The sequence below is a fragment of the Penaeus japonicus genome, unplaced genomic scaffold (genome assembly GCF_977035675.1).
Source record: "Penaeus japonicus unplaced genomic scaffold, GWHDUDI00000001_assembly GWHDUDI00000012, whole genome shotgun sequence".
Taxonomy (NCBI): Eukaryota; Metazoa; Arthropoda; class Malacostraca; order Decapoda; family Penaeidae; genus Penaeus; species Penaeus japonicus.
The window spans coordinates 1,295,520-1,320,519 of NW_028234414.1; the positions used below are offsets into that span (position 1 = coordinate 1,295,520).

General features: G+C 43.3%; 1 protein-coding gene across 1 annotated transcript in view; it reads right to left on the minus strand.

Annotated features, from left to right (window-relative positions):
* The window catches only part of Ser (protein serrate), a gene marked incomplete in the record, with an annotated part of 190,778 nt that overhangs the window by 35,988 nt on the left and 129,790 nt on the right, over positions 1–25,000 (minus strand). The window contains 1 exon segment of the mRNA XM_086542251.1: positions 21,355–21,415. Coding sequence (XP_086398377.1) covers positions 21,355–21,415 — 61 coding nt within the window.

Here is a 25,000-nt window from a genome sequence, read left to right on the forward strand (position 1 = left end):
CCCTTCCCTACCCCTTCAACCTACATCTATATCATTCTTTGTCCCGCTTCCTTGATTCTCCCCCCCCCCTACCTCCTCCAACCCCTCCCCCTCCCCCACCCCATACCCTTCTCTGCCCCGCCTCCCTAATTCTCCCATCGGTAGTTCCCTTTTTCTCCCCCTACCCTCCCTCTACCCCTATCCGTCCTGCCTCCTGCTCCTCTTCCCCCTCTCTCTCCTGTCCCCCTCCTCTTTCCCCATCCCTCCCACCTCCCCCTCTCTCCAGCCTCTTACCCCCCTCCCTCTCCCCTGCCTCCTCCCCCCACCTTCCCCCCTCTCTCTCTCAGCCACACCCCCACCCCCTCCTTTAAACCTCTCCCCTCCCTCTTCCCCCCTCTCCCTTCCCTCTTCCCCCTCTCTCCCCGGCCTTCCTTCCCCCCTCTCTCCTCCGCCTCCCCCCCCCTCCCTTTAAACCTCTCCCCTCCGGCTAGGTCTCGCTTCATAGTTATTATTACCGGTGGTCAGAGCTACTCCCAACCCATCATCAGAGAGCGGTGACAGTGGATTTTCACCTCGAGTAATTACATGAGCGAGAGGAAGAGAGAGAGAGGGAGAGGGAGGGTAGGAGAGGGGGAAGGAAGGAGGGTGGGAGGGAAGGAGGGAAGGAGGGAAGGAGGGAGGGAGGGAAGGAGGGAGGGAGGGAGGGTTGGAGAGGGGGAAGGAAGGAGGGTGGGAGGGAAGGAGGGAGGGAGGGATGGAGGGAAGGAGGGAAGGAGGGAGGAGGGAGGGGGAAGGAGGGAGGGAGGGTGGGAGGGAAGGAGGGAAGGAGGGAGGGAAGGAGGGAGGGAGGAAAGGAGGGAAGGAGAGAAAGAGAAAGAGAAAGAGAAAGAGAGAGAGAGAGAGAGAGAGAATTGCAGTTAAGGACTGGGAAGGAGGGGAAGGGAAGCAAGGACTCGAAAATAGAAAGAAAAAAGACAAAATAAGGAGAAGAAGAAGAAGGGAAGAAAGAACATAAGTAGACAAGGAAGAGGACCACGACCTTCGCCATCGCCTGGCCCCGTCTCCCCCTCGAAGACGAAGCGTTTCGGAACGTTCGCTCACGCTTGACACGGGTCGGGTATAATTACACTTAAGATGGTAGTGTTTATGTGTGGATAGACACACCGCCGCGGGCCATAAAAGGATTCCAACGGCCTGGGAGAGACGCGACCGCACGCCCGCACGCCCGCACGCTCGCACGCCCTCCCTCTCGCTCGCCGCGGAGTCGCTTTTGTCTCCCGCGACGGGCGCCGAAGAAGGGGCGTCCGGGTGACGCGGGTCAGAGGCGCTTCTTGTCGCGGACGTCGGGGAGTCGTGGTGGGCGTTTGGTTGTGGGTCGTGGTGGGCGTTTGGTTGTGGGTCGTGGTGGGCGTTTGGTTGTGTGGTGGGCGTTTGGTTGTGTGGTGGGCGTTTGGTTGTGTGGTGGGCGTTTGGTTGTGCGGTGGGCGTTTGGTTGTGGGTCGTGGTGGGCGTTTGGTTGTGTGGTGGGCGTTTGGTTGTGTGGTGGGCGTTTGGTTGTGTGGTGGGCGTTTGGTTGTGCGGTGGGCGTTTGGTTGTGGGTCGTGGTGGGCGTTTGGTTGTGGGTCGTGGTGGGCGTTTGGTTGTGTGGTGGGCGTTTGGTTGTGTGGTGGGCGTTTGGTTGTGTGGTGGGCGTTTGGTTGTGTGGTGGGCGTTTGGTTGTGTGGTGGGCGTTTGGTTGTGTGGTGGGCGTTTGGTTGTGTGGTGGGCGTTTGGTTGTGTGGTGGGCGTTTGGTTGCGTGGTGGGCGTTTGGTTGTGAGTCGTTGTGGGCATTAGGTTGCGTGGTGGGCGTTTGGTTGTGTGGTGGGCGTTTGGTTGTGTGGTGGGCGCCTGGTCGTGGGTCGTGCTCTGTGCAGGTCGTGGGGATAGGTCATTCCTTTGTTGTTGTTTTTTGTTCTTCTTCTTAAGGATTACTCAGGATTTAAGTGCGATTAAGAGAGATGGAGATTAAGAAGGAGAAGAATATGGGAAGAATGAAAGGAGGAGAGGAAGAAAGGGTAGAGGGAGTCAGGGATAGGGGAGGGAGAAGGAGAGGGAGGGAAAGGGGGGGGGGCGATAAGAGGTAGAGGGAGTCAGTGATAAAGGGAGGGAGGAGGGAGGGAAGGGGAAAGACGAAGGAAGAAAAAAAGAGTCAGGACAAGGGGAGAAACAGGAAGAAGAAGAAGAAGAAGAAAAAAAAAAGGAGGAGGGGGAGGAGGAGGAGGAAGAAGAAAATGCAGTACACGAATAGGATTGGGGGGGAGAGGGAAGGGGGGAAGGGAGGGAGGGTTGGAGTAGCGAGTCATTTGCTTGCTCCTTTGCCCTCTACCACCCACCGCCCACCCCCACCTCCCCCCCCTCCCCAACCCAACAGGTCCCGCGTTCTTGTGACGGGGCTAGCAGCAGAGGTTGCGAGAGTTTAATCGACTGTGAAACAAGACCTGAATAAATACGGTACTGCCGACGACTCCTGCATGAGGCGGGCGCTGCTGGAGGCGCTGAAGGGTGACGTCGGGGTAGGCGGGGGGGGGGGGAGAGAGAGAGAGAGAGAGAGAGAGAGAGAGAGAGAGAGAGAGAGAGAGAGAGAGAGAGAGAGAGAGAGAGAGAGAGAGAGAGAGAGAGAGAGAGAGAGAGAAGACTAAAGCTGGCTAAGAGGCGCAATTATTTCGCCACCTTTCGAAGGCTGGGTTTCAAAATGGCGGATTCCTTTTTTTTTCTTTCTTTCTTTCTTTTTTTGGTTAATCTCTCTTGTTCTTTATTTTCATCTGTCTATCTATCGCGTTCTCTCTTGTTCTCTCCCTCTCGCTCTTTCTCGTTTTGTCTCTTCTTTTCTTCTCTTTCCATTTTTTTTTTTTTTTTTTTTTTGTCTTTTCTCTCATTTATTCCTTCCTTCCTCTCCTTCTCTTACTTCCTCCTCCTCCACCCTCCCCCTCCCTCTCCCTCTCCCCCTCCTCCTCCTCCTCCTCCTCCTCCTCCTCCTCCTCCTCCTCCTCCTCCTCCCCCTCCCTCCCTCTCCCTCTCCCCCTCCCCCTCCCCCTCCCCTCCTCCCCCTCCCCCTCCCCAATCTATCTGTATAACAACCCGGCCGCTCATTGCACAGTTCCAGGCATAACTGAAACATCTTGGCACTTACCGTCGGCATAGTTGTAGGCATCGATACACAATGCCCCCCCTCCCCCCTTCCTCCCCCCTCCCCTCGGCGAGTCATTAGAGAAGATGATTTCAGAAATTACCCGAAGGCATTGTTCAAATTCTAGCTTTTTTTTTTCCTTCTTTTTTCTTTTTTTTTCTTTTTTTTTTTAAGTCACTATGGCACGCTTGACCGAGTCTTTAATGGATGCGAATTCGAAAATCCTCCCCCTCTCCCTCCCTCCCTCCCTCCCTCCTTACTCTCCTATCCTCTATCCTCCTCCATCCCTACTGCTTCCCCCCTACCCCTACCCCTCTACCATCTCCCTCCAATCCTATCTTTAATATTGCATTCCTCCACCTACTCCCCCTCTCCCTCCTCTCCCCTCCTCTCCCCTTCCCCTTCCCCTCCCCTCTCCTCCCCTCTCTTCCCACCCACCCTCCTCCCCTCTCCTCCCACCCACCCTCCTCCTGAGATCTATAAATACCTAAATCAGCAAAGATATACGACAGAAGATAAAGGTGCGATAAATCAGAGGCAAAGAGAATGAACAATAACCCCTCGAAGTCTACAGGAACTCGCACAAAAATACACAAACTGTCGCGGATCCGGTGTCGCGGAGGGCACATTTCGTCGACATTTATGCACCGCCTTTTTGACTTGCGAAGCGAAGTATTGTCAAAAAGGGAATTTCCAAAATGTACAGGAATGTTTTATCGGCAATTTATAGACTTATTTATTTTGCGTATGAGAGAGTAAATATCAATGGGCGTGTGCGTTTTTTTTTTTTTTTTTTTTTTTTTTTTTTGAAGTATTGTAGAATTAGGATGATTTGCATAAAATAAAATGATTAATGGTTTTAATGCAAAATGTGAATTCGAATGTGTGTGTGAGAGAGAGAGAGAGTAAGAGTGAGAGAGAAAGAGAGAGAGAGAAAAAGAGTAAGAGTGAGAAAGAGGTGATATATATATATATATATATATATATATATATATATATATATATATATATATATATATATACACAGAGCGGGAAAGAAGAGAGGATTAATTTTTTTTTTTTTTTTTTTTTTTTTTTATATTTTTTTTTTTTTTTTTTTAAAACGCAATAACAATATAAACAATTATGATAATGGCGGGAGACATAACAATACAAACAAAAAAAGGCGGAGGGATTACAGAGAGGAAGGGGGGGTAGGGGGGGAGAGAGGGACAATAAGAGGAAGCCATCGCACACGTGGTTAAGGTTTTGTGCACATTTCCTGTAAGGTTTTGCCGATTGTGTTGGCAAAACGAGTTTTTTTTTTTTTTTTTTTTTTTTTTTTTTTTTTTTTCTTTTGATTTACGCGTCATCTAACCTGCTTACACTGCCGCACGTTTCCAAAAAAGGAGGCAGGTGTTATGTCTTTTTCTTTTTTTTCTTTTCTTATCGCCCCCTACCTGTTTCGAGGTACTGATTACGACACTTAATATATATTGCACTTCTTGAAAGAATCTGTACATTTTTATTACCTTTTCGTCTCCCCCCCACCCACCCACCCACACCCACGCCCTTGTTCTCCACAGCCGATATCTTTTAAGATTTATAATACGATATTCTCCTTGCTGTTTTTTTGTTTTATTTTTCCTTTTCTTTTTTCTTTTTTTTTTCTTCCTCTCGCTGACAAGTGTACGATAATTACCAAGTATTGAGGCCGTCCATCTTAAATTCTCTACGACTTTAAAGAACTACCTTTTTCTTTTTTTTTTGGTCATTAATCACTACCTCCCTGTCTTTTTAATTACCACAGCAACCCCCTTTTATTAATCTAGACACAGTGGTTCTAGTGCTTCCATATATTCTAGAAGGCGCGATAGGGAATGATTCACGTGAAGGTTTAATTATAATCTACAGTCGAAGATTCTTCAATGTTGAATATATAAAATAAATAATTTGTTGGTTATCTTAATATCAATTTGATGTTCATTGTATTAGTAACAACCTTTTTTCATGTTGCTGTTCGTTATTTTAGTAACAACAGGAATCTTATTTATTTCTAACAATATCTTCATGTACAACAACATTATATTCTTATAAAATGAATATTATAACGAAGTAATAATCAGAGCAAACTTTTTAAAAAATACGAACATTGAAACGGTTACACAGAGGCGTTAACCTGAGGTCTATTATGCATGGAAAAACGTCAGTAATTACTGTTCTAAATCCTTTTTCCATTAATATAACCAGCAATTATTCTTTTACGTGCCTATAAGTCCTTCATGTGTATATAAAAGTGGAGGGAACTAGTGGAAGAGAGAGAGAGAGAGAGAGAGAGAGAGAGAGAGAGAGAGAGAGAGAGAGAGAGAGAGAGAGAGAGAGAGAGAGAGAGAGAGAGAGAGAGAGAGAGAGAGAGACGAAGAGAGATAAAGATAAGGAGAGAGAAAGAGATAGATAGAGACAGAAAGAGAGAGACAGAGAAAGACGTAGAGAGATAGATAGATAGAGAGACATACAGACAGACAGAGAGAAAGAGGATGAGAGAGGAGTGACGGAAGAGAGAGGAGATGAGAGAGAGAGAGAGAGGAATCGAAAGACAGGAGGAGTAGAGAGAGACGGAAGAGAGGGGGGAGAGAGAGAGAGCGCGAGAGAGAGAGGATGAAAGAGAGAGAAAGAGAGAGAGAGAAAGAGAAAGACAGAGAGAGACAGAAAAAGACATCGAGAAAGAGAAAGAGAAAGAGAAAGAGAGATAGAGAGAGAGAGAGAGATCGAAGCAACAGAAAAAAAAGAAAGTGATCGAGAGGTTGTCAGAGGCGCGATAATTACCGTAGTTCAAAAAGTCCCTCTTCGGCCGAGGCATTTCCTCTCGGCTGCCGTGGGAAACTGACGCTCGCATCTCCTTACGTCATGAAGAATCAAAAGAGGAGAGAAAGAAAAAAGAAGAAGAAGAAGAAAAAGAGAGAAGGAAAAAGGAAAAAAAAAAGGATATAATGATTCCTTCGTGATTGTTAAACCGAAGGTGTTGATGTTTACAGGATAAACGACTATCGTTTTTTTCTTTTTTTCTTTCTTTTTTTCTTAATTCATGTACACACACAAAAAAAAAACGTCAGTAATTACCGTTCTAATCGTTTTACTTGTCAAAAAAAACATATACAATCTCTTTTCTAATACATATCATAGTGTTTTTTTTCTTCTTCTTCTTTCAATGTTCTTTTCTTAATTTTTTTTTGGGGGGATAGACTCGTTTTCTTTCTTTTTAGAAGATGGAGAGTCTCAAGTGTCCTCGCAAAGGCTCGCGCGCTAGCCACGTAGTCGCCACCAAATCCGTTTAAAAATCTGGCTGAAATCCGGAATAACGAAGGACAAAAAAAGAAGAAGAAGAAGAAGAAGGAGACGAAGAGGGAGAGGAAAAAAAATTAAGGAGGAAGGGACAAGAAACGGAGCGGCTCCGGATGCCGTCACGCTCGAGCCATTTGAAGTGAGATGGGGGGTGGGGTGGGGGGGGGGGGGGGGGGGGGGGGGGGGGGGGGGTAGGAGAGAGAGGAAGTGAGAGTGAGAGAGAGAGAGAAGATAGAGAAGGATGAGAGAGGTGAGATCGGTGACTGGAGGAGAGAGAGAGAGAGAGAGAGATGAGCGTGAAGAGTGAGGAGTGAGAGAGAGAGAGACGAGAGAAGAAGAGAGAGAGGAGAGAGAGAGAGAGAGAGGAGAAGAGTGATGGGAGCGAGTGGAGAGAGAGATGAGAAGAGTGAGTGAGGCGCCTGAAAGAGAGAGAGAGGAGAGAGAGAAGAGAGTCTCTAGAGACGGAGATGGAATACAAGATGCTGTGGCGCGCGCTCGCGTTCTCGCGCTTTCTTCTCCTAGCGCGCTCACTCGATCGCTCGCGAGCATCGCTCTCTCTCTCTAGATTTCGCCGTCTCCGTCCCGCGCTCGCGCGCCGAGCTCGCTCCGCTCTCTCTCTCTCTCCTCTCTCTCTAGCTCTCTCTCTCGCCGCGCCGCGCGCTCTCTCTCCGGCTCTTTCCACCCGCCAGACCCGCCCTCCGTAAAGAAGGTTTAAGATATCGTAGAGGAATGATACTAATCGCAATAACAAATATAGTAATATAGCAATCATAATAATGATAATGATAATAATAATAATGATAATAACAATGATAACAACAATTATGATGACAGCAACAATAATACTAAAGAAAACTCAAGAAAAAAAAATGTAATAGTGATTAAATAACACAACCTCCATTTATTCTTGTTTTCTATATATTTTTATCTGTCTATTTTCTTTAATTTTTAATTTATTTTATTTATTTATTTATTATTTTTTTTGTTGTTGTTGTTGCATAGCAATAATAATTAACACGGCGGACGTGGCCAGGTCCTCCTTCCACCCTCTTCCCTCAAGTGTTATCTCTGACAAAGCGTTCGTGGGCGTTCATCGTGGGCGGCGAGGTGATATCAAGACCTATTCCTCTTCGGAGACATCAATGGGCGTTGTTGACTGTGCTTGCAGTCATTATTCTTAAAATTTTATCACTCGGGCGTTCGTTTTTTTTTTTCTCTCTCTCTCTTTCTATCTCTTTTGCTATCTCTCTTTCTCTTTTTCGGCATCTCTCTTTCTTGCTCTATCACTCTCTTACTCTCTCTCTCTCTCGGTCTCGTTCTCTCTCATTCTCCCTCTCTCTCTCTCTCTCTCTTTCTCTCTCTCTCTCTCTCTCTCGGTCTCGTTCTCTCTCATTCTCCCTCTCTCTCTTCCTTTTCCTCTTCCTCTTCCTCCCCCCCTCCCCACCCTCAACCTCCAATCCCACTTCTCCCACGCCTTCTCCCTCCCCTCTCCAGCCCCCCCCCCCCACCTCCCAATTCCTACCCTCGACTTGTATGTTGTTTACCTTTGAACAATTGCAAATTGCCTTTGCTTACGATGCCTGATCATATTTCTTCGTGCTCAGCAATGATGACACTTGATAAATGGAGAATTGGATGGATGGAGATGAAGAGGAGAAAGAGAAGGAGGAGGAGGAGGAGGAGGAGGAAAAGGAGGAGTGGGGGGGGGTGATATTGGAAAATCGTATTAATTATAAATGATAAATGTACTAAGAATATTATTAGATATAGTAAACAAAACGTTAAAAGAAGATAAAAAAAATAAAAAAGAACAGAATATCTAAAGCGAAAACGAAAAGGGAAAAGAAGAAGAAGAAAGAGAGAGAGAGAGAGAAAAAAAAAAAAACAGGCTAAGGCGAGACACGCAAATTGGTCGCAGGAACAGCCATAAACACGCCTCTTTCATTTCCCTCCGCTCTTCCATCCACCCGACCAACGCCCTCAAACCCGGACCGAATTTGCAACCGGATCTCCAACGGACGGCTTCCGGTATTCGGTTAGTTATGTTTCAGATCGTTATATTAATTAATTTATTTATTTTTAATTGTTGCATCTTGTTATTGTTGTTTTTTCTTTACTTTTTTCCTTTCGATGTTATTTTTTCTGATTGCGAAAGGAAGAGAGAGGAGAATAAAATTGATAAATAGGAAATAAGGGAGAGGGAAAGAAGACAAAAAATCGGAAGAGAAAAAAAGTGAAGAAAAAGAAATAACGAAGATACGAGAAAAGAGAGAAAAACGAAAATTTAAGAGATAAGTAAAAAGACAAAAGAACCAAAAATAAGGGAAAAGAAGAGAAGAAAAAGAGAGAGAGATAGAGAGAAAAACGTTAAGAGACGTACATTAAATGTACAAAAAATAACAACAGAGATACGAAAAACGTAGTAAAAAGACAAAGAAACAAAACAAAACAAAAACAGAAAAGCGAAAACTGAAAAAAAAAGAAATAAACAAAGCAAAAAAAGCCAAAAAAAAAAGCGAAAACCGAAGAAGAAAAAGCGAAAACCAGAAGACAAAAAAAAAGCCAAAAAAGCCCCCCCCCCAAAAAAAAAACAAAAAAAAAAAAAACAGAAAAATAAAAAGAAAACGAGAAGTGAGGTCTCCGCATGGCCGACCGCCTGGGAGCTTGTAACCTCGTGTTCATGTGCCGAGCCTGACGAATGGGCGAGCGACGGAGGGCGGCTTCGGGTCTCGCGTGAGGAGACTGATGGGGCTCCTGAATAAGGGGGGGGGGGAAGGGAGGAGGAGGGAGGGGAGGGGGGGGAGGGAAGAGGAGCGTCCGTGAGGAGAATCGGAAGGTAGGTTAGGTAGAGGAAGATCGTTCGACCTTCTTTTCCTTCTTCGCTTTGGATCTTGTTATTGCTGTGTTTTGTTTTTCTCTCTCTCTCTCCATTTCTAGTTCTCCTTTCTCTCTCTCTCTCTCTCTATATATATATATATATATATATAGTACTAGAACCATCTTCCCTAACACCCCCCTCCCCCCTCCCGCCCCTACACACCTCGGCTATCCTAAGCGAGATAGCCCCCCACACCCCGCCCTCCGCCCCCCTCACCCCCTACCCGGGCTATCCTAAGCGAGATAACTTCCCCCCCCCCTCCCCCACCCCACCTAGCTATTACCGATCTCGCCCGTCACTAAACTGTCTCTTCTACGGTGTCACACTCGACCGCAGAGATAGCGAGACAAGGACGTTACTATCCCCTTCTCTCCGTTTCTCCCCTCCCCTCCCCAACCCCTCCTCTCCCCCTTCTCGCCTCCTCTCATCCTTCTCGCCTCCTCTCCTCCTTCTCCCCTCCTCTCCCCGTCTCTCGCCTCCTCTCCCCGTCTCTCCCCTCCCCTCCCCCATTCTCCCCTCCTCTCCCCCTTCTCACCTCCTCTCCTCCTTCTCCCCTCCTCTCCCCGTCTCTCGCCTCCTCTCCCCTTTCTCCCCTCCTCTCCCCTTTCTCCCCTTCTCCCCCTTTTCCCCTCCACTCCTCTTTTTTCCTCCCCTCCCCACCTCAACTTTCCTTTCCTTTCCTTTCCTTTGAATACCCTCCTACCTCTCTCTCTTCTTTCTCCCCTCCTCCCTTCTACCTTCCTCTCCACTCCCTCCTTTCCTCCCCTATGTACACCCATCTACCTCTCCCTCTCCCCTCTCCTTTCCTCCCCTTTGAACCTCCCTTCTTTCCTCTCCCTCTCCCGGAAGAGGGGGCGGAAGAGGAGAAAGAGGAAGGGAAAGAAAATGGGCTAGTAAGGGTTAGGGAGGGGAGGGGGGGAGGAAAGGGGATGGGGGAAGGGACAGGGGAGGGGAGGCGCTGACGTATCGACAACGAGATGGAAAGGTGTTCTTACACGTGGGTGGTCCAATTGCTGATCAATTACCCCGTCGAACTTGTTTTGTCGTTTCTCTCTCTCTCTCATTCTCTCTCTCTCTCTCTCTCTCTCTCTTCTCTCTCCTTCTCTCTCTCTCTCTCTCTCCTTCTCTCTCTCTTCCTCTCTCTCCTTCTCTCTCTCTCTCTCCTTCTCTCTCTCTCTCTTCCTCTCTCTCCTTCTCTCTCTCTCTCTCTTTCTCTCTATCTATCTATCTATCTCTCCTCTTCTACCTCCTCCTCTTTCTCCATTCTTCATCGCTCACTTTACACACTTCCCTTCCTAAAAAAAAAATCTTATTGGAACAATCACATCCTCATTGCAAGAACAGCCGCCCCCCGCCCCCCGCCCCCCCTAAAATAAACAAACATTATATAAAAAAAAAACTCAAAATAGAACACAAAACCAAAATCGAGGACTCGCTACAAGGTCTCGAGCGTCATAGCCCAGGTTATGCCTCGGGTCTACCATTAAAGCGACACCCTAATGGCAGGACAATAAACAGTCGTCGATGTAACCACTGGCGCCCACGACACACACGCCCTCACGCCCGCACGCCCGCACGCCAACACCACCGTAGCCACCCGTAGCCGCCCTCGAAAGTGTCTGGCACGGCGAAATGTATCTGTGACGCCCCTAACGCATTGTGCTCTGCCACCTTATGTTCCTGTCACATAGGACTGATCACGGGGGGGGGGGGGGTTAATACCAGTGTTAAAACGGTTGAGTTGTTCTCGCCCCTCGTCGCTGTTTTTTTTTTTTTTTATAATTATTATTTACCGCCTTTCTATTTCTTTTTTTTTTCTTCTTCTTCTTCTCCTCCTACTGCACCTCCTCCTCTTCCTCCTCCTCTTTCCCTTCCTCCTCTTACTCTTTCTCTTCTTCCTCCTCCTCTTTCCCTTCCTTCTCTTACTCTTTCTCTTCTTCCTCTTCCTCTTCCTCTTCCTCCTCTTCTTCCTCTTCCTCTTTCTCTTTCCCTTCTTCCTCCTCTTCCTCCTCCCGTCTTTCTTTTTTTCCGTCCCTTGAGACTCTCATTTCAGGGGGCGGAGGGGAGAGGGGGGAGGGGGGTTGATCGCGTCGCTGTGGTACTCTCAAGGGACCGGAATTATTGCAGCGTAAATAGCTCTTCGTTCTCCGTTTTCAATTCCCTCTGGTGTATTCCGTTGCAAATTGATCGGATCAATTTGCAAGCTAATGTAGGTTAATCGACAAACACAATCAACAGATCAATCACACGAGCTTGCAATATATGTCCTTACAGATCAATGTACAACACTTACATATACACACACATACGCATTTACACACACACACACACACACACACACGCACACATAGGCACACACACACGCAACCCCCCCCCCTACCATCACACACACACACAAACATACATCCACCCCCACCCACCCACACCCACACGCACACACACACACACAAAAAAAAAAAAAAAAAAAAAAAAAAAAAAAAAAAAAAAAAAAAAAAAAAAAAACGCGAAACACACACATTACACATCCACGTCACATCACACCACACTCGGCCGGATGGCTGCTGTACACACCTCCCTTGGGTGACGTTTTCATATTTAAAACAATAATTAAACTTTCCCATCCTTTTTTCTCCAATTCCTCCCCCCCCCCCCCACCCCAGCAGGCGTGAAACCCCCAGACAGTAAGCCTCCGAAGATGAGATGAAGTTATGAATAAGTTACACGGCCCAGTGACCCTAAATACAAGAAGCGGCCTGACCTGCACCTAACCTGTAGGCACAACGGGGGGCGTTCGCTCCAGCCTTCACTAGGGCTTCTTAGACAGGTATATAACAGGACTTCGAGTAACGGCTAGGTGTTGATAAGCCACGGAGTTGTGGTCGAACAGCATATCTGAGAGTCTCGTGTGGCTGAGGCTGTTGTTAGAAGAAGGAGGATGGGAGGAGGAGAGGAAGGGAGGAGGAGGAGGAGGAGGAGAGAGGAGGTAGGAGGAGGAGAAGGTAGAAAGAAGGGGGGAGTTGGAAGGAGGATGTAGGGGGTGAGGAGGGTAGGAGGAAAAGGCGAAGTGGGAGGTTAGGAGGAGGAGGAGAAGGAGAAGGGGGGAGGAGTGAGAGAGGAGGGAGGGAGAGGAAAGGAGGAGACGGAGGAGGGGGGTGGGAAAAGATGGGAGTACGAGAGTAGCGGAGGTGGAGGAATAGCTAGTTGAGCTGACCACTGACACATATAATATAAGGTATATATATATATCAATCACAATCACTATATATAAATATATACCATATATATATATATCCCGCATACACCACCCCCGCCTCAATCTGATATCACAAAACATCTACATCTAAACAAAAGTATCTATAGATCTCAAATCTATATTTCAACATCTATCTATCTAGCCATATAACTAAATATCTATCTATCAATATACGTGTGTCTGACATGCAAAAGAGAGAGAGAGGAAATAGAATAGATAAAGATAAGCAGAAAGACAGATAGAGAGAGGAAAGGCGGAAGGGAAAAAGAAAGCGAGCGAGAGAGAGAATCAGTAAAGTAAAGAGAGAGAGAGAGAAAAAAAAACGTAGAAGAGAAAAGAAAAGGGAATAGAGAGAGAGAGAGAGGGAAAATGAGCAAAGAATTCCATCGTGAACAAACAAAAGAAGGTCAAAGGATTACAGGATCGAAGCCATGCAAGGAATTCAAGAGGAGAGAGAGAGAGAGAGAGAGAGAGAGAGAGAGAGAGAGAGAGAGAGAGAGAGAGAGAGAGAGATTCAGGGAAAGAAAGAGAGAGAGACTGAGAGAGAGAGACAGACAGACAGAGAGAGACTGAGAGAGAGAGAGAGAGAGAGAGACTATCATTTTATCATTGGTTCTATCAAACTGGGTCTATCATTTTATTATTGGTTCTATCAAACTGGGTCTATCATTTTATCATTGGTTCTATCAAACTGGGTCTATCATTTTATCATTGGTTCTATCAAACTGGGTCTATCATTTTATCATTGGTTCTATCAAGTTGGTTCTATCATTTTATCATTGGTTCTATCAAACTGGGTCTATCATTTTATCATTGGTTCTATCAAACTTGGTCTATCATTTTATTATTGGTTCTATCAAACTGGGTCTATCATTTTATCATTGGTTCTATCATTTTATCATTAGTTCTATCATTTTATTATTGGTTCTATCAAACTGGGTCTATCATTTTATCATTGGTTCTATCATTTTATCATCAGATCTATCAAACTGGTTCTATCATGTTATCATTGTTTCTATCATTTTATTATTGGTTCTATCAAACTGGGTCTATCATTTTATCATTGGTTCTATCATTTTATCATTAGTTCTATCAAACTGGGTCTATCATTTTATTATTGGTTCTATCAAACTGGGTCTATCATTTTATTATTGGTTCTATCATACTGGGTCTATCATTTTATTATTGGTTCTATCAAACTGGGTCTATCATTTTATTATTGGTTCTATCAAACTGGGTCTATCATTTTATCATTGGTTCTATCAAACTGGGTCTATCATTTTATCATTGGTTCTATCAAACTGGGTCTATCATTTTATCATTGGTTCTATCAAGTTGGTTCTATCATTTTATTATTGGTTCTATCAAACTGGGTCTATCATTTTATCATTGGTTCTATCAAACTTGGTCTATCATTTTATTATTGGTTCTATCAAACTGGTTCTATCATGTTATCATTGTTTCTATCATTTTATTATTGGTTCTATCAAACTGGGTCTATCATTTTATCATTGGTTCTATCAAACTTGGTCTATCATTTTATTATTGGTTCTATCAAACTGGGTCTATCATTTTATCATTGGTTCTATCATTTTATCATTAGTTCTATCAAACTGGGTCTATCATTTTATTATTGGTTCTATCATTTTATCATTGGTTCTATTTTTATCATTGGTTCTATCAAGTTGGTTCTATCATTTTATTATTGGTTCTATCAAACTGGGTCTATCATTTTATCATTGGTTCTATCATTTTATCATTAGTTCTATCAAACTGGGTCTATCATTTTATTATTGGTTCTATCAAACTGGGTCTATCATTTTATCATTGGTTCTATCATTTTATCATTAGTTCTATCATTTTATCATTGGTTCTATCAAACTGGGTCTATCATTTTATCATTGGTTCTATCAAACTGGGTCTATCATGTTATCATTGGTTCTATCATTTTATTATTGGTTCTATCAAACTGGGTCTATCATTTTATCATTGGTTCTATCATTTTATCATTAGTTCTATCAAACTGGGTCTATCATTTTATTATTGGTTCTATCAAACTGGGTCTATCATTTTATCATTGGTTCTATCATTTTATCTTTGGTGCTATCATTTTATCATCAGATCTATCAAACTGGTTCTATCATGTTATCATTGTTTCTATCAAACTTGGTCTATCATTTTATTATTGGTTCTATCAAACTGGGTCTATCATTTTATCATTGGTTCTATCAAACTTGGTCTATCATTTTATTATTGGTTCTATCAAACTGGGTCTATCATTTTATCATTGGTTCTATCAAACTAGGATTATCATTTTCTTATTGGTTCTATCAAACTGGGTCTATCATTTTATCATTAGTTCTATCAAACTGGGTCTATCATTTTATTATTGGTTCTATCAAACTGGGTCTATCATTTTATCATTGGTTCTATCATTTTATCATTAGTTCTATCAAACTGGGTCTATCATTTTATTATTGGTTCTATCAAACTGGGTCTATCATTTTATCATTGGTTCTATCATTTTATCATTAGTTCTATCAAACTGGGTCTATCATTTTATTATTGGTTCTATCATCGTGGGTCTATCATTTTATCATTGGTTCTATCATTTTATCATTGGTTCTATCATTTTATCATTGGTTCTATCATTTTATCATTGGTTCTATCATTTTATCATTGGTTCTATCAAACTGGGTCTATCATTTTATCATTGGTTCTATCATTTTATCATTGGTTCTATCATTTTATCATTGGTTCTATCATTTTATCATTGGTTCTATCAAGTTGGTTCTATCATTTTATCATCAGATCTATCAAACTGGTTCTATCATGTTATCATTGTTTCTATCATTTTATCATTGGTTCTATCAAACTGGGTCTATCATTTTATCATTGGTTCTATCAAACTTGGTCTATNATTTTATCATTGGTTCTATCAAACTGGGTCTATCATTTTATTATTGGTTCTATCAAACTGGGTCTATCATTTTATCATTGGTTCTATCAAACTGGGTCTATCATTTTATTATTGGTTCTATCAAACTGGGTCTATCATTTTATCATTGGTTCTATCAAACTGGGTCTATCATTTTATCATTGGTTCTATCAAACTGGGTCTATCATTTTATTATTGGTTCTATCAAACTGGGTCTATCATTTTATCATTGGTTCTATCAAACTTGGTCTATCATTTTATTATTGGTTCTATCAAACTGGGTCTATCATTTTATCATTGGTTCTATCATTTTATCATTGGTTCTATCAAGTTGGTTCTATCATTTTATCATCAGATCTATCAAACTGGTTCTATCATGTTATCATTGTTTCTATCATTTTATTATTGGTTCTATCAAACTGGGTCTATCATTTTATCATTGGTTCTATCAAACTTGGTCTATCATTTTATTATTGGTTCTATCAAACTGGGTCTATCATTTTATCATTGGTTCTATCATTTTATCATTAGTTCTATCAAACTGGGTCTATCATTTTATTATTGGTTCTTTCAAACTGGGTCTATCATTTTATCATTGGTTCTATCAAACTGGGTCTATCATTTTATTTTTGGTTCTTATCATAACTGGGTCTATCATTTTATCATTGGTACTATCAAACTTGGTTCTAACATTTTAGGTTATTTGTTCTATCAAACCTGGGTCTTTCATTTTATCATTGGTTCTATCATTTTTCTCATTAGTTCCTCTCAAATGGGTTCTCTCATTTTTTTATTGGTTTCTTCAAACTGGGTCTATCTTTTTTCATTGGTTCTATCATTTCTATCATTAAGTTATATCAAACTGGGTTATCATTTTATTATTGGTTCTATCAACTGGGTCTAATCATTTTTTATGGTTCTAGCCTTTTATCCATTAGTTCTATCAAATGGGTCTATCATTGTATGTATTGGTTCTTCAAATGGGTCTTCATTTTACATTGTTTCTATCACTTTATCATTAGTTCTATCAAATGGGTCTATCATTTTATTATTGGGTTCATCAAATGGTCTATCCAATTTATCATTGGTTCCTAATATTGTGTGTGTCATGTGTGGTTCTAGTGTGAAACTGGGTTCTATTTTTATCATTGGTTCTATCAAGTTGGTTCTATCATTTTATCATCAGATCTATCAAACTGGTTCTATCATGTTATCATTGTTTCTATCATTTTATCATTGGTTCTATCAAACTGGGTCTATCATTTTATTATTGGTTCTATCAAACTGGGTCTATCATTTTATTATTGGTTCTATCATTATATCATCGGTTCTATCCATAGTTGCTCTTATCTTGTGTTGATCAGAGACGCTATATCTTGACCGTGAGAAAGTCTGAGATAAGATGAGAATGATGAGTGTATCTATATCCACACATATGTATACACACATGTATACATACACACAAATACAAGTACGGAGACAGGTGTATACTCGTTCACACATATATACATATATACAAACACACACATACACCCACACACACACACAAGCATGCATAAACATATAGACGCATATACTTTGCACCCGAAAAAAAAAAAAAAAAAAATATATATATATATATGTGTGTGTGTGTGTGTGTGTGTGTGTGTGTGTGTGTGTGTGTATATGTATATGTGTGTGTGTGTGTGTGCATGTATATGTACACACACACACACACACATACACACACACACACACACACACACATATATATATATATATATATATATATATATATATATATATATATATATATATATACATACATACATACATACACAAACAAAACAAAAACACACAAACACACTCCTCTTTGCTCTGTATCAACATGTGCAGTCACGTTGGTCCATGAGTCACACATCCGAGCTACGTGACACGCACACACGTACGTACACACACACACACGCACACACGCACACAGGCAGGCCACCATTGCATTAAAGCTGCTCTGCTCGTCTGGGTCGCCATGAGGTCAGGCAACTTACAATAATTCTCTGCAAGATTCTCCAAGATTCTAGGGAGTTTTCATATCTTGGCTGTTCGTGGTTTGTCTTCCTCTTCCTCTTGGGAAATTGCTTTGAATTTTCTTTGGGATTTGCTTTGATTTGATGAACTTTGATGTCTTTTTTTATGTTTTTTTTTTTTCTTATTCTTTAAAGAGGGAGATAACTGATGCTGTTGTTCTTTTCATTATTTGATTGTTTCGTAGTATTAGATAAGTAAATAAATCTGTGTTAATAAGCGAAAATAAATCTTGGAGTTTCTGGTATAAGAAGCGTTCAAGACGAGGTTCTGGAAGCTTCGAATTCCCAACAGAAAACGAGGGCGGTTTAGCGTGTTCTTTTCGTTGTTTTCCTTCTTATCCTTTGCTTCTTATTCTGTTCTCCTTCTCCTTCTCCTCCTCCTCCTTTTCCTCTTCTACTTTCTCTTTCTTCTTTTTCTTTTTCTTCTTCTTCTTCTTCTTCTTCTTCTTCCTCTTCCTCCTACTACTCTTCCTCTTCCTCTTCCTCCTCCTGCCCCTCCTCTTCCTCCCCCTCCTCCTCCTATTCCTTCTACCCCCTCCTCTTCCTCCTCTTCCTCCTCCCCTCCTCCTCCTGCCCCTCCTCTTCCTCCCCCTTCTCCTCTTCCTCCTCCTCCTCTTCCTCCTCCCCTCCTCCTCCTCCTCCTCCTCCTCTTCCTCCTCCTCCCCCTTCTCCTCTTCCTCTTCCTCCTCCTCCTCCTCTTCCTCCCAAGGCCGCCCAGAACATACAACAAACCAAATTCGCAGAGACAACCAGGGCGTGACGCGTTAGAGTGCGTTTTCTTTCGCTATAGAAAACGGGATCAGAGTAATTACTTTGAGTTTCGTTTTGGAATCCGAGCAATTTCGGGGGAAAAGGCGACGGGAGGAAGGGAAGGGGAGAGGGAGAGGGAGGGGGAAAGGGGGAAAGGAAGAGGGAGGGAGAGGGGGAGAGGGAAAGGAAGAGGGAGGGAGAGGGGGAGAGGGAAAGGGGGAAAGGAAGAGGGAGGGAGAGGGGGAGAGGGAAAGGGGGAAAGGAAGGGGAGAGGGAGGGGGAGGGGGAGGGGGGGGAGGGGAGGAGGAGGAGGAGGAGGAGGAGGGAGGAGGAGGAGGGGAAAGGAAGGGGGAGGGGAAGGGAGGGAAAGGAAGAGGGAGGGAGAGGGAGAGGGGGAGGGGAAGGAGGGGGAGGGAGGAAGCGAAGGGGATGGAGAGAAAGAAGGAGAGGAAGAATGAGAAAGAGCCAAACAGAGAGGGTAAGAGAGAGAGAGAGATTGAGATAGATAGATAGATAGAGAGAGAGAGAGAGAAAGAGAGAGAAAAAGAAGACATAATGAGATAAAGAATAAGAAAGAGAGAGAAAGAAAGAAAGAGAGAGAGAGAGAATGATTACAAGGAACGACCGGATGTGACGTGTATTATCAAATCTCGAGGGCTTTGATTGCTGCTGTCTGCCCCCCCCCCCTCCCCCTGCCTCCCACTCTCCCTCCCCCTCCTTGATATCAGAGGAGAGAGAGAGGGAGGAGGAGTATAGGGAGTGAGGGTGGGGGTGGGGAGGGAATAGGGGAGGGGAGAGAGAGAGAGAGGGAGAGAGAGAGAGAGAGAGAGAGAGAGAGAGAGAGAGAGAGAGAGAGAGAGAGAGAGAGAGAGAGAGAGAGAGAGAGAGAGAGAGAGAGATGGGAAAATGAGAGAGAGACATCAGAGAGTCGCGCAGGAAGGTAAGAGGAAACAAGAGATAATAAGAGAAACAAGAATAAGACGAAGAGGAAGAGGAAGAACAAGAAGAGGAGGGAGGAGGAGAGGGGAGAGAGAGGAAGGAAGGGGAAGGGGAAGAGAGGAAGAGGAAGAGAGGGGGAGAGGAAGGGAGGGGAAGAGAGGAAGAGGAAGGGGAAGGGGAAGAGGAAGAGAGTGCAAGGCAGAAGAAGGGGAAGAGAGTGTAAGGGAGGGGGAGGGGAAGAGGAAGGGGAAGGGAGGGAGGGGGAGGGGGGGTAGGTTGCAACGTCACACTGCATTCCACGACCCGACATTCCGAAGTTAGCGTCTTCCCGGATGTGGAGAGGCGAGTGTGGAGAGAATCTGGCCGCTACCACCACCTCCTCCACTCTCGGTTCCCCTTCAGCCTCCTACTCAACCCCGCAAATTCCACTTCTCGCGACACCTTCCACTTCGAGGTGGAATCTCACGCTTCCCCGCTTAGTGGACTCATGGCTATTCCACTCTGATGTGGAGGTGGATTCTCAAGCATCCGCCATTCTAATTTAGCGTGATAGCGAACTCACACTGATACGCTAATATGCCATTGGACTTTCACACTTAAGCACTTATAGTCTCACACTTCCACACTGATATATCGGTGGAATTCCACACTTCCACATTGATATGGCGGTGGAATTCCACACTTCCACACTGATATATCGGTGGAATTCCACATTTCCACTTTAATGAGTCCACAAACAAGGGTGAATTTCCGATGAAAATCAAAATGTATAATGGAATTACCAATGAATAATTCCTATTGCTGTGGAATTCTTCATTCTCATTCACACCTTCGCTAACCTAAAACAAAGCTACGGTACTACCATGCTACCACACAACCATACAACCGTAAACCTTTCTCTTTTGTTAGTAATAGTAAAGAGACCTATTTATTTTTCTCTCTCTCTTATTTCATCTCATTCTCTGGTCTTTTTATCTATTTGAGGGTAATCGTAAAAGTTTGTTAATCAATTTAATAGGTTAGCAATTATTTCCTTTCACTTCGCGATGAAATTGCAGTCGGAAGGTTTTTTTAGTGGGTTATATGACTCGTTTTTACCCTTTCTTTTGCTCTATTTATTTTTCTTTCTTTTATACGTTTTCTTTTTTTTTCTTTCATTTTCTTTCCTTCCTTTTTCTTTACTTTATGTCTTGCGCTTTTTTATTCCTCGTATTTTTTTTTTTTTTTTTTTTATGTTTGCAAGAATTATCGTTAAAACCACCTCCTTTCTTTCATTCTCTCCCTTTCTCTCTCTTCAACAAGTTTTATTGCAGTCTTTTTGTCTCCCTCTTTCCGTGCAACACACCTACACATACATACCCCCCTCTCCTCTCCCCCCTTCCCCTCTCTTCATCCCTCGCCCCTCCCCCCTTCCCCCTCTCCCTTCCCCTCCCCCTCCCTTCATCCCTCGCCCCTCCCTCCTCCTCCCTTCCCCTTCCTCTCCCTTCACCCCTCGCCCCTCCCCCTTCCCCCTCTCGCTTCCCCTCCCCTCCCCTTCATCCCTCCCCCTCCCCTCCCTTCATCCCTCTCCTCCCCCTTCCCCCCCTCCCTTCATCCCTCACCCCCTTTTCCTCCCCCTCCCCCCTTCCCCTTTCTCCTCCACTTGCAAACATGCGAACTAAGCTCGCTATGCATTCATGAAAATAAACAGGTCCTGAAAGTCATGAAATACACTAATGCACTTCTGAACGCACTCTTTTTCTTCTGAACGCACTCTTTCACTTCTCTCATTTATCATTATTTTCTTCTTTCTCCTCTTCTCCGCGGGATCAATTTATATAATCTATCTGACTCCCTCTATTCTATTTGTTTTGTCCAATGCGTTATAGTATCGTAAATATCATTTTTTATTTCATTGATATTTCACGTTGTCAAAAAGATCCGCTGCAAATACCATTCATTGATTATTTATAATAATGCTCGACTTCGTTATGACAGCAAAACATAAACGTGGTTACACACCTTCCAAACAACGGGACAATAAGGGACACTTCCCCGTTATAAAAGAATAGGAAACTCGTACTTACCGACACTGTCCCGGCTCCTTACAGGTACCGTGTTCAGGATGACATCCAAGTTTGCACACAGCTGTTGGCAGAGAAACAAGAGGTTGGAAAATTGTCAATTGGTGTCACGCAATTGTTTGGTAAATAGGAAATTGATGATTTGAGTCACTTTCGTCCACGGTTATTTTGAGGTAGATCGTTATAGAGGTAAAGTGGGAGATTGTGTTTTGATGTTTATATATGGAGTGAATGGGTAGTTTCTCTCTCTCTCTCTCTCTCTCTCTCTCTCTCTCTCTCTCTCTCTCTCTCTCTCTCTCTCTCTCTCTCTCTCTCTCTCTCTCTCTCTCTCTCTCTCTCTCTCTCTCTCTCTCTCTCTCTTTCTCTCTCTCTCTCTCTCTCTCTCTCTCTCTCTGGTATTATCATTATTTTTATTATCACTCTTATTATAATCCTTATCATTAACACTATCATTAACGTCATTATCATTAATATTATCATCATTAACATTATCATCATAATTATCATAACAAATACATTTATTCACCACACGATGTCCAAAGCCCTATCAACAAAAAACAATAAATAACAAAATCTTATATAAAAACAAAAATCTTTCCATAGTAACCCCCAAATCCATCCACCTCACCATCCATATGTAAAAAAAAAAAAAAAAAAAAAAAAAAAAAAAAAAAAAAAAAAAAAAAAAAAAAAGAAAAAAAAAAATATATAGAAGAGCCTTTCTGCCGGAGGTACGATAATTCAATGGCCTTTGTACCAGGCCAGAGGTACGATAATTCATGCATGATTATAAAAACCGTAACTCACTCGCTCCTGTAATTGGCAAATGTATAACAACCTTCTCTTGAATAAAAATTAGGTTCGATATTAACGGCTTCTCTATTAATGAGGAAGACGAGGAGATGGAGGAGGAGGAGGAGGAGGAGGAGGAGGAGGAGGGAGAGGAGGTGGAGGGGGGGAGGAGGGAGAGGAGGTAGAGGGGAGGAACAGGGAGAGGAGGAGGAGGAGGAGGAGGAGGGAGAGGAGGAGGAGAAGGTGGAGGAGGAGGAGGGGGAGGAGGGAGAGGAGGTGGAGGAGAGGAACAGGGAGAGGAGGAGGAGGTGGAGGGGAGGAGGAGGAGGACGAAGAAGAGGAGAAGGAAGAGGAAGGGGATAAGGGGTGGTGGGAGGAGATGGAGGAAAAGGGAGATAGAGGAAGAGGAGGACGAAGAAGAGGAGAAAAGAGAAAGGGTAAGGAAAAGAGGAAGAGGAGGGAGGCGTAGGAAGGGGTGGATGAGGAAAGAGAAAAGAGAAAGGATGAGAGGAGGAAGGGGAAAGAAGGAACAGAGGAGGCAGAGGAGGAGGTGAATAAAAGAAAGAAGAAAAAAAGGATAGGAAAAAAAATGAAAAAAAAACAATACCAAAACAAAAATAAACACAACAACAACAACAGCAAAATACAAATCTACAAATAGATGAATAAAGAAGAAAAGAAAGAAAGAAAGAAAAAAAAAAGCTACCAACCCCTTCACATTCTCCCTTTCTTCCTCCCTCTTCTCATTCTTTCATCCTTCCTTTTCTAAAATCAACCGTCAAGAAATAAGGTTTACGAACGTGAGGCATAATGAAGTGAGCAGTTTGAAGTGTCTAGAACCAGTGGCCGAAGGAGGTTCCCACAGCCTTGTGAAATGCGCCTCGTATTTTCATGTCTTGAGGTGATTATGGGGTTCTTGGGTATGGCTTGGCCTCAATATTATTTATTTACCTATCTATCTTATCTATAGATTTATTCCTTTTTTTTCTCTCTATTTATAATTTTCTTCCTTTTTTTTTCATCCTTGGGGGTGGTGACCTGAGTTTTATTTTTTTCTTTATTTTATTCTATTTTCATTTTTCCATCTTTTATTATAATCTTTATCATTATTACCATTACCATTATTATTATCATTATCATTATCATCGTTATTAGTATTATTACCATTATCATTATCAATATCATTATTATCATCATTATCATTTTTATCATCATCATTATTATTATCATTGTTATTATTAATGGTGACACTGTGAACATTGGGGTGGGGGAGTAGGGGGGTTAGTTATAATGGTAGTAATAGTGATGAGGGTGAGTATGAGAAGAAAGATCATCGTAGTTATAATGGTAAATGGTAATGTGGTAGTTATAATGGCACTACCATTAATATGAACCATTATCATCATTATCTTGATTATCTACACTTCAAAACATACAAAAATACTTTAGATTCTTAAGCTTATCCTTTCAAACATCCTTAAAAAAAAATGATACAAAAAATTGATGAAAAGTGAGAAAGAAAAAATGTTATAAAGAACTGGGCATTAACCGAAGCTAAAGACCTCGTTTTCTGTGACTCTATTATGCAGAAAACGGGAACCGGGAACACCCTTGTCTGCTTATTTGCATTTTTTTTATTTTTATTTTTTTTTTATAAGAAATGGATATATATATAGTTTTTAGTATGGGTTCTTAATTAGTCTTTTGTTTGTTTTTGTATTTTTTTCTTAAGTCGTCTCGTTTTTTTTATACTATTTTTTTGAGTCATTTGTTTTGTTTTTCCTTTTTATTCTTAAATCATCTCGTATTTTGCATTATTTTTTTCCTCATTCCTTTTCTCTTCCCACGGTCTTTCTTTCTTTTCTCATCCTATTCTCCATTCTTCTTTTCTCACTATTCTTCTCCTTCAACCGCCCCCTCCCCATTTCCCTCACCCCTCCTGCCCCCTCCTCCCCATCTGCCAACAGCAAAAGACTATTCTGGAAGCTTCGTTCTACCAAAATTTCTCAATGACTTATTGGCAAATACTCCTTGTATATTTGCCTATATGTATGTGTATATGAATATATATATACATATATATGTATACACATATATATGTATATATGTATAATATCTATATGTGAATATATACTATGTATTTATATATTTACACATAAAATTGTGTGTTTGTATATACACGCTTCCACTTACACCTCCCCCTTCCCCCTCACCTTTCCTACTCCCTCCCCCCCTCCGTATCTCTCACCCCCCTCCTTCCCCCCTGTATCTCTCATCCCTCATCCCAAAGCCCCTTCCCGCTCATACTCTACCCCCCCCCACATACCTCCCTATACCCCCCCATGTATGAAGCCCCTTTATAGGCAAAGGAGCCGGGCAGGTCCTGTTTCAGTGTTGCCAATGAATAAAGCCTCAATTAAAGCGATGTCTGGCTGAGTCACGAAGGCTCGGAGGAGGAGGAGGAGGAGGGGGAGGGGAAGGAGGAGGAGGGGGAGGGGGAGGAGGAGGAGGAGGAGGAGGAGGAGGAGGAGGAGGAGGAGGAGGAGGAGGAGGGGGAGGAGGAGGAGGAGGAGGAGGAGGGGGAGGGGAAGGAGGAGCTGGAGGGGGAGGAGGAACGGTAGGGAGAGGGGGAGAGGGAGGGGAATGAAGGGGGAGGGGTGATGGGAGGGAGAGGGGAGGAGGAGCTGGAGGGAGAGGGGGAGAGGGAGGGGAGTGAAGGGGAAGGGGTGATGGGAGGGAGAGGGGAGGAGGAGCTGGAGGGAGAGGGGGAGAGGGAGGGGAGTGAAGGGGGAGGGGTGATGAGAGGGAGAGGGGAGGAGGGGTGAAGGGAGGGAGAAAGGAGAGGGATGGGAGGGGT